Genomic DNA, 10,802 nt, shown 5'->3' with positions numbered 1-10,802 from the left:
CTATGTGTGTGTGTGTGAGAGAGAGAGAGAGAAAGAGAGACACGAGAAGGCTTGTGAGGCTCACAATCAGGGTGCTTTGTCGGTTTGTTTGTTGTCTTATTGAGATTTGGAACATGTGTTTTGGAGCCTTGTGACATGAATTTTAAAGGCACTATACTGCAAATGAATAGAGGCCAAAAGTGCCAAATATAAAAAGGTGGTTACATGGTGTCCTGGTCAAGGTTTGAAGCGTTCTCTCCACAAAAGCAAAGTCGTTCTCGAGACGTGTAGGAATCCTCAGCAAGCAAGCTGACCAGTTCAAAAGCTCTAATGGGTGCAATGGAGCTATCAGCTTATTTTAAAAGAGAAGGCATCAGGGTCATCTACCTTATAAGCTCGAATGGGATCAGCTATCAGCTTATAAACAAAAAGAAGGGCATCAGGGTCATCAATCTACCATATATTAAGAGAGCAAAGAGTCTTTGATCAGCTTATAAGCGTAGCTGATACGCTCCCGATCATCAAGCGTAGCTGATACGCTTCACCCCATTCGATACGCTGATCGAGCTTGCAATACAGCCAATAAGATGGTGCCAGCGCAGAAACTACGGCTGCTTTGCACCAGCTTGGTTGCGTGCCTCTCGCTCCTGATGCCAGCCAGGGCGTCCCGGGCCACCAACTGCAGTAGTCTGCTGCTGGCAAACGTTTCCATACCGGCGGCCATCCAGGTGCCTGCCGGACAGAAGCTGCAGGTGGCCTACTACGCCGTCGGCCTCCAGCACTACTCCTTCAACGGCTCCGCCTGGGTCCTCTATAACGCCACCGCCAATCTCTACTACACCATGCACGAGGCCTCCAAGGGCGGGCCCGTGGTCGCCCAACACTTCTTCCTACCACACCCAGACGCCGGCGGCGGCCAGCCGTCGTGGGAAACCTTCATCCCGAGCACCAGTCTCGTCACAGCCAAAGTCCTCGAGACCGTTCCCGTAGACCCTAACAGCATCAACTGGAACCTCTTCGAAGCCACCAGCGAGAGTGGAAGCCCGTAAGATTATGTACTCTTCATCAATGCGTTAATCAAACGCTTAAACTGATTTAGTGCTTCTAAGCTTTGTGTGTGTATTCTTCAGGGAGCTTCTCGGCGCCGTCACTTACCTGCAGAGAGTTGAAACCAGCGGCGGCCTGCCTCCTTCGAGCTCTGACGGCGCACAAGTCGGAGATTTGCACGCAACTCCCTACTCCACAATCTACGCCTACTACGTAAAAGACGATTGAAAGAAAGCAAGCATTTATTTGATCTCTCATGTTTTCTAAGTTAATTATCGTTAGGGTTCCCCTCTCTTCAATCCTTGTGTTCTTTGCAAGGTTAATTAGAGTGTACATTGTCATTATTAAGTCAGCATAGAATGCTTATGTAACGCCTTTCTTTGTAAATTATGATGGAATTTTACGAAGCTACTGCGTATAAATTGATTCTGATTGCATTAATTCATGTGCTCTTTGCAAGGTTAATTATCAATTAGAGGTTAATTAGAGTGTACATTATGGAAAGCCTTTCTTTGTAAATTATGATGGATTTTTGCGAAGATGTTGCGTATGAATTGATTCTGATTGCATTTAGCACGACTCAATCCTGCTCAAAATGTATTGATTTCTCTCAAATTTTGAAATTATGATTCGTCACTAATCATAAAAGCAATTTAATACCATTGTGTACTAATCCTTTACAAAAGGATTAGTGTGCAACGGTACACTGATTTAGTGTGCCATTGCACTGTATTTGCACATATGAGGCCATGACTCAAACTCAAGACCTCTCACTAATGAACCAAAATTAGTCATACCACTACGCCATTGATTAGTATGAATCTCCCCTTTCAGAGTAACATTAATCCATATTTCTCTTATGTGTATGCACATGCAGGTTTGGAGGCTTGCAATGCCCTACGATTGTAAAAGCACCTTTGATGCGAATGTCCATTTTGACGAATTACTTAAAGCAGTTTAAAATTAAACAAAACGTAAATCGGAAGAACTTCTAAAGAAAATGCAAACGAAAATACTTAATTTAGCTCAACAGTTATTATTGTCATCTAATTAAACTATTCACACATTTTGGTCCACCTCCTCTGCACATCATTGCATCTCCACGATCAAGCATTTTTTAGAATGGATCAGCCAAGGCGAGAACGTCATGCATTAGGCTATAATTGGCCTTTAGCTTGAATGATCAAGGTCTTGCAATGTATAAAGGAGTCAAGAATGTATAGCTTTCAATTGTGATTAAGGCCTTGATCTTCATGAGTGAGGCTAGGAGGTGAGCATAAGAATGTATAGCTTTCAATTGTGATTAAGGCCTTGATCTTCATGAGTGAGGCTAGGAGGTGAGCATACTGTTAACTGGCTAAGATGTGAGCTGTCCATTTGAGTAAACTTATGCTTAGAATAGATTTGTTCTCCTTATTTGTAGGAAGATGCTTTCCTATAGTTTAGGAAAGCATATTGCTACTATATTTCAAATGTAACAACTCTTGCCAAACGGCCACTACTATTTGTAGTGACCTTAGTTTGTATAAAGAGAGACTCTCTTGTCATTTGGAATCATTTGGAAATACAATCAATCTTGTAAGGTGTTACACATACACGTCTCTCTTTCTCTCTCTCTCTATATGTATCTCTCTCTCTCTATCTCTCTCTCTCTCTCTTTGTGTCCACTCCACACATTCTTCTCACCAAACCTCACAGTTCTCACATGGTATCAGAGCTTTGAGAACTCCATAGCCATCCACAAGCCTCTTTCATCTTGAGATCTGAATCTTAGCTTTACTCCTCTCTACCTCCAAGCTTAAGCTCCTTCTCCTTCAATCAAGTATCATGGAGGTAGTCTCATCTTCCACTGTAACAACCAAGCCAAGGTTTTTCTCCATTGACAAGCTCAATGGCAACAACTACTTCGTATGGAAGCTAAGAATGAAGCTATATCTCAAGAAACTCCAATTATGGAAGTACATCAAGGCTGATGGTGGCAAACCCACTGAGGAGAAACCCAAAGCACTCAAGCTTTGGAAGCAACAAGACATCACGGCACAGATCAAGATCATTCTTCACTATGGAGATCGGCGAGTGAAAATGGCGAAAAGCTGAAAGTCCTCTCACAAGAAATATGGTAATTCTTCAAAGATTGCTATCTACACACTCACTTGATTTGTCAAGTGTCTATAGTGAAGAGACTTGTCAACTTCAACATGCAAGGAGGTCACACAACTACCAAGTTCTTGGATTCTTGGCAGGGTCTTCTAGATGAAACCCTTCTCTTTGGTCTTGAAACCCCAGAGACTCTACAATCAATGTTCTTGCTAGCACCCTTACCATCAACATGGAGGGCATTCATTACAACTCATGCTTCAACAAAACGGAGCTCAAGCTTCAAACCTTGGTGGTAAAGATTCAACAAGAAGGGATTAAACATCCCACCCCAACATCAAAATAGTGGCTGTAGTCACTTCTATCCATGCTCATAAACATGGTCATCACAAAAGTAGTTCTCACCACTCGCAGCGGCCTCATCACTTTAATCCAAAGGAGGGACACCACAAGTATTTTCATGCTAAAAATAACCCTTACTCCAATGTGCAATGCACATATTGCCACCGTCATGGGCATGAAGAGAAGGACGACCGCACAAAGCAAAGGGCACTCTCCAACAATAACAATCACCACACAATAAGAGGCCATTTGGAAGAGCTCACTTCACTGAGGTTCAAGAAGGTAATCAAGATTCTAATCCCTAATTCTAGAACCCTCTTACTTCTCATGATTACCCTCTTCACCTTTTTGCTACCAGTATCTCACATAAAACTCCTTCTTCTACTATATGGTATCTAGATACTGGTGCAACCCATCATATGACCTTTAATCTCTCATGGCTATCTAATTTTACTTCTTTTCACAACCCCTTAGATGTATGCTTAGGGGATGATAGACTACAACAAGCCCAGGGTTATGGTGAAGTGGTCATCTCTTTCCCTAATGGTGGCCAATCTACCTTAGTTAAGAAGGTCGACTATGTTCAGGGCTAAAGAGAAATCTCATATCTATTAGTGAGCTCACTGATCAAGGCATTTGAGTTCAAGTTTCTAAAAGATAGATGCCATATTATAGCCATAGATAATCATGGCAAGAAAATCACCTCATTATGCCCTAAAGATGGCAAGCTTTACCCTCTTAGTAATACCTCTACATCAGCAAAAGCCCTCTCTACCACTATCAATACTCCTATAAAAGAGAAAACCTTGCTATGGCATTATAGGCTTGGCCATATTTCAGCACATGCCTTGTATCAAAATGAAGCACAAGAAGCTTGCAGTTGGGCTTCCCAAGGAGATTACCCCAATCCAATTTTGTCAAGGATGTGTAGTTGGCAAGGCCAAACACTTTCCTTTCCCAAAATCCACCTCCAGAGCTTCTGAGCTCCTTGCCTTAATTTATATAGATCTTTGTGGCCCCATGCAAACCACCTCTCTCACATGTAACAAATAAATGTTTTTATTCATAGATGATTTCACAAGGTACACATATGTCTATTTTCCCTTAGAAAAATCATCTACTTTTATAAAATTTACATTTTTTCAAGACCAGGTGGAGAATCAACACGATAGAAAGATCAAAGTTCTCAGATCAGACAACGGTGGTGAATACACTTCAAATGTTTTCAAAGAACATTGCCATGCACATGGCATTCGCCACCATGAATTTACCATTCCTAATCATTCTCAATAAAATGGAGTGGTAGAGAGGAAGAATCGAACACTCGTGGAGGCCGCCCGCTCAATGCTTGCCATGGCTCGTCTCTCTCATGCATACTGGGAAGAGGCCATCGCCACCACATGTTATCTTCAAAATCGTTCTGCAACTTCTACCCTCCATGGGAGTACACCATACGCACTGTGGTATGGACATGCACTAAATCTCGCTCATCTTCGTATTTTTGGCATCCTGCATATCCTCTCCACACTCGCCATCAAGCCAAGTTTGCAGCAAATGCCTCGAAAGCCATTTTCGTAGGCTACGGTGATCGCTTCGGCCACAAAGCTTATCGGCTTCATCATCCCAAGGAGCATCTCTTCACCTTTAGCTGCTCCATCATCTTCAACGAAAAAGCACTCACGAGCTTGCCTTCCTCCTTCGAGATCCCCTCCTCTTCTCAGCCCACAAGCAACACGGCTTCCCCACAATTGGCACCTCTCCATGTCATGGCCTTGTCTTCATCGATCTCCCAATTGGAGCAAGTGCCATCTCTCCTACCCACCCCGCCCCGCCCCGCCCCGCCCCGCCCCGCCCCGCCCTGCCCACATAGGCAAGAAAAATCAACGAATCCCAACCAACCTTTATAAGGTTGATACTACCATGTCATCACCCTCCGTTTGCTACTTCTCACCAGGCTACATCACAATTGGGTCGCCCGCCACCATCCCCATCAGTTCTCCACCATGCCATCTAGCTGTTGTGCCGCCATCCTCCATAGGAGTCGAAACCTACTCGCCAGGCCATGCACCACTTCGGCCGCCACCCTCCATCGTCCACCACTCCTCGACAGGCAACGCGGCAACTGGGCCACCATCCCCAACCGCCCAGGTGCATGCGCGCCACAACAAGTCTCTTAGTAGCCGCGCCATGCACCCTTTAACCACATGCACTCCTTAGGCAGCCATGCAAAGCAACTCTCTATGCCATCTTCTGCTAACCGCCATGGAGCCAGCCAGGTGCCCACTCTCCTGTTGCATGGCAGCCAACCCACAACCTCACTTGCACCGACTGGCCGCCATCCAGCGCATGGCGCCACAACACCAACTTCTTCCTCTCTCCAGTGCGCCACTGCTCAGCCTATTTCTACCTCCTCACCCTACTATACAAGGCCGGTTCTTCCTTCCATCCATGGCAGCACACCCTCGCCATCATGTCCTGGCCCTCAGTAGCCTGGTCCTTCCCCTCTGCAATCTACCATGGCAGCCTCAGTAGCTCGCCCTTTGTCTTCAGCTCCTGGTGCTTCCTCTCAGGCCACGCTGCCCTTCTCTCACTCTCTTCCACTGGGGTTCACTGTGGATCGCCCTATCTACCTCTCTTCCTCAATGTCTCCCTCTTCTTCACCCACACCTAGCTCAAACATCCCAAGCCATTACCCCTAGTCTCCATGATGATGGCATCTCTCCTCCACCACAAGGCAAAACTATAGTGGTATCGTAGAATGCATGATGCACTTCTCTCATGGGGCTGGCAAAGGCTTATCACAATGATCACAATCTTTACATCTTGCATCAATATAGTCAAGGTTGGGCACTTGTAGGTCTGTATGATTCCCATTCTCTCCTCAAATGATTACATGATGCATTTAACCAAGAGCATGTTCCAATGCAAATTTCCCATCACGGATAATGGACCCATGGAATATTTCCTTAGTATCCAAGTAATCCGTGGCCCTCATGGTAGCTTCATCTCTCTCACACAAGAGAAGTACATTGAAGAGATCTTAGCTCATGCCAACATGTCACATTCATCTTATGTCCTCATTCCCATGGTTACCAATGCCAAACTTGCTCTTGAAGATCTACCCTACACTCATGTAGATAGGAGCTTCATGCATAACTTTCCATATGCAAACATACTTGGGCAAATTAGGTACTGCATCACTTGCACCTATTTGGATGTGTGTTACACTGGCCACATTCTTTCCCGTGCATTACATAAGCCCCGCAAAGTTCATGGCATTGGTGAGCTCTACTCTCTCTCTCCCTCTCTCTCTCTCTCTCTCTCTCTCTCTCTCTGTGTTTAAGCTCTTTTCTATGAGCTTCCTAATTTGTAAGCTCTTATCCTCTCGCTCTTCCCCTCTCTCTCCAAGGTTTCTCTCTAGCTTTTGGATTTTGTATGTTCCTTAATGTGTGCTACTATTTTTGTATTAGGAAATTCTTAATAAAACAAGGCTTAAGCAACAATGAATGCTTTTGAAGGGTCGCTATATAAGGAGAGATTTTTAACTAGGCATGGATGCATGTGAAGGACACCTACATGTTTCTCAACCCAAAGCAAGCATGGATGCCTTGGATGGGTAGCTACAATTGTATATTGCTTGTAAGAACTTCCATTCTTTTTTCCTTTTCAATACTTGTTTGCTATTAAATAATAGGTCTGCATCGAACCAATATATGTTTTTGTAATGTTGCTAGGAAACTTTGAAGATATAGAAATTACAAGACACTTTGACAATTTACAAGAGCCTCACATCTCAGCACCACCTACCTTGATAACAAGGAGTTGTCTGAGGTGGAGGAGGCAGTATTGGTTGAGATGAAAAGAAAGAAGCAGACAAAAAATAAGGCTTCTCAATGCTTAGAGCACGATGGTTGATGGGAGAAAAATATGATGGTTTTTCAAGAGAGTCGTGTTGCTTGCTTCGAAGAACAGACAAAAGGGATGGACACACACACTCAGAAGTTTATTTTCTAACATCTTCTTCTCCATGCAGCCTTCCCAAAGCTACAAAATGCACCAACCCAACTTCAAGCTACCATGCTAGTAGCAAACATCTAACACACCCTAACGCAAGTTAAGGTGTCAAGGACAGAGGATGAGTTCTTCCTCAAAAGATCAGTCATCATGATTCTTTTGAATTCCCATAGCAATGTCTTGCTTATCTAATGAAGAGGATGGGATTTTTCCACTATCCACAAGCCACAAACAATCACACGGCCCGACTCTTTCACAAGAGCTCTAAGACCTTGTTGTCATGGACAATTTAATCTCGCATCTCTCCTATCAAGAGAGATGTGTGTCACAAGTAGAGTGGAATAGGTTTATTTGCCAGTTCATCTCCTTGATGAGCCTTAGGTGTAATTCCTTGCTACCTATTAAGCTCCCTCTTTTTTTAATAATGATTTAATTCCATACTACCCTCTCACAATGCTTGCTAGCTCTACCACAATGCTCTAAAGCTTCAAGGTAGAGCTTCCAAGAAAGTTCACATTACTTTACAGCACTGTTGCAATACAACTTTAAAGCTATGTGTCACACTACTACAGAGCTTTAAAGCAATGTCACATGCTCTAGGTGCTTTAAAGAAATAGTAGAGATATTCAAAGATATGTTATACCAGTGTCATGGAAGTACTTTGACATTGTACGATACTACTCTAAAGCCCTACAAGGGATAGACATGGCTTTAAAGCAGTCATGGTAGTGCTTTGAAGCTTATGTACAATATTGTTGGTGTTTGACATGGCTTTAAAGTGCTTCAAGAATACCTTTAAAGCTATGTGTGATACCACTACAAAGCTTTAAAGCATTGTCACATGCTCTAGGAGCTTTAAAGCATTATCAGAGAGATTTAAAGTAGTGTCATGGCAATTCCTTGAAGCTATGTGATATGAATTTAAAGCCTTACTGGGGTTAGACATTCTTTTAAAGCACTCAAGGAATAGCTTTAAAGCTCTATAGTGGTGCTCAGTTGATTTAAAGCTATGAGATACTGGCTTGAAGTACTTGAGGACTATCATCTAGCTTTAAAGTTATGTGTGACACTTTGAATCAATGTCACATTCTCTCAATGCTTTAGAGCTGTGTGAGACTATCATCTAGCTTTAAAGTTATGTGTGATACTTTTGCAGAGCTTTGAATCAACGTCACATTCTCTCAATGCTTTAAAGCACTATCACACAGCTTTAAAGCACCTGAGGACTCTTATATAGCTTTAAAGTTGTGTGTCACACTTCTCCATAGCTTTGAATAATTATCACATGCTCTAGATGCTTTAAAGCACTATTAGAGAGCTTTAAATTAGTGTTTAGGAAGAAGAAAGGCAAGATGAGCCCACTAGCAAGGAGAAAGGCAGCAGTTCTAGAAAGGAGTATGACTTATGGGAGGATCTCAGCAAGATGAAATTGAATATCACTCTACATCAAATGCTGAACCTAGTTCCCAACTACAGATATAAGTTGTTGTAGGCCATAATACTAAATGAAAAGCTTGTACAAATGTCTTTGCAAGAACTGAAAAACCCAACGGCAAAATGCAAGAATGTGGAAACTGTTCAAGATTGTGACACATCTGTTCTAGAAGTAACCATCAGGATCAGATGTGATACGGTAACAAGAGTCATTATGGATGGTGAGTCAAGGGTAAATATAATATCATATAGCCTAGCTGAAAGGCTAGGGATCACTGACATGTAACCCACTCCATTCCAGATTTGCATGGCTTACCAGAGAAGAGTCTAACTTGTCGAGATAATCAAGGGGGAATAGATAGAGGCGGTAGGATGTAGCTTGATTTCTCTATTCATCGTCCTCAAGATGATTGAGATAGCAAGTGCATATCCCATGCTCCTAGGAGGGCCTTGGCTCCGGAGTGGAAGAATAAATCATAACTTAGAGATGGACAGGATCACTATCAGAAGAGGCAAAAAGAATGTCTATATCTCGGTGGCAGCACGACATAGGCTAAGCCTAGGAAACTAACCAATGCATGCAGAAGGCCTAAACTACCTAGAAGGGGTGGAAGATGATGAAGAAGAGCAGATCTTGAAGGAGAATCTAGATCTTCTTTCCTTGTTTAAAGTGGAAATAGAAAGGATCATGCAAAGGTATGATCCGGAGGTCCTAGTAGCTCATCCTGAGGTGATAGTCAATAAGGAAAGCATGTGTGAGGAGGAAGAGGACACTTAGGATGATGTGAAAGAGCTATAGGAAGAACAAGAAAAAGCCATGGTTGCAGTAAAATAGGAAGAAGCTGAGCTTAGGAAAAGAAATATCAGGGTGCAAGAAGACAAGCTCGAGGAGGTGAATCTGGGGGATGATCATGAACCCAAAAGAGTCAAGATTAGTGCTACATTGAATCAGGAATTCAGAGGGAGGCTCCTTTAATTGATGAATTCCTATAAGGATGTCTTTTCTTGGAACTATTCTGACATGAAAGGGATTGACCCCAGTTTCTATCAGCACAAAATTAACTTGAAGGAAGATGCAACCCCTATAAGATAGAGAAGATACAGGATGAACCCAAACTATGCCAAGCAGGTAAAAGAAGATATTGACAAATTACTGAAAGTAGGGTTCATCTATCCTGTGGATCGGGCGGAATGGCTATCGTCGATAGTCATTGTTCCAAAAAAGAATGGGAAGCTTAGGGTGTGCATTGACTACCGCAAGCTAAATACTTCCACTATATCCAACCCATTCCCACTGCCTTTCATTGATTCCTTGTTGGATGCAGTAGCAAGACATGAAACATACTCTTTCCTGGATGGATTTAATGAGGAACCTTGTAAGCTCTTTCGCATTCTTGGGAGGTTGCAGCTTTACAATGACCGCAACCTTGGCTAGATCCACTGCCAGTCCTTCTACAGACACAGACACTATGTCCCAAGAGAGATCCACTGGTTATAGCGAAGACACATTTGGCTGGATTTAGGCTCAATCTAGCCCTCGTGCACTTTTCCAAGAACATTGTGAGGTGTGTAATGTGTTCTTCTTTCTTCCCAAAACAAGCACTGAAGTCATCCACAAACACCCTCATGAAGGTGGTCATATATTCATAGAATATTTCTTGAACCATCCTCTGGAATGTAGCAGGAGCATTTTTCAGCCCGAATGTCATCACATTGGAGGCAAAGACTCCCCATTCTATTTTATAAAGGCAGTTTTTTCTTTATCTTCCTAGGCTATTCGCACTTGATTGTACCAGGGCTAATCAAGTGGCATCGTAGGTTTATGAGGTTCCTAGCTAATGTGTGGCAGTGCCCTTATATAGCCTAACAATGAAGGATGCAGAATATGT

The 10,802-nt window shown here is 43.0% G+C and overlaps 1 protein-coding gene across 1 annotated transcript; it reads left to right on the top strand.

Moving 5' to 3' along the window:
• The first annotated feature begins 402 nt into the window (after positions 1 to 402).
• Positions 403 to 1,433, top strand: LOC147616569 (uncharacterized). The gene is made up of 2 exons (XM_086777115.1): positions 403 to 1,024; positions 1,110 to 1,433. The coding sequence occupies exons 1-2, from the start codon at positions 567 to 569 to the stop codon at positions 1,252 to 1,254; spliced, it is 603 nt and encodes a 200-aa protein (XP_086633241.1). The 5' UTR covers positions 403 to 566; the 3' UTR covers positions 1,255 to 1,433.
• Positions 1,434 to 10,802: the final 9,369 nt, after the last annotated feature.

Source organism: Cibotium barometz, chromosome 38, assembly GCF_041138505.1.
Source record: "Cibotium barometz isolate CiBa-2024 chromosome 38, ASM4113850v1, whole genome shotgun sequence".
NCBI classification, from domain to species: Eukaryota; Viridiplantae; Streptophyta; class Polypodiopsida; order Cyatheales; family Cibotiaceae; genus Cibotium; species Cibotium barometz.
The sequence above is the reverse complement of the archived record's forward strand: the minus strand, read 5'-3'. Positions and strand labels throughout refer to the sequence as shown.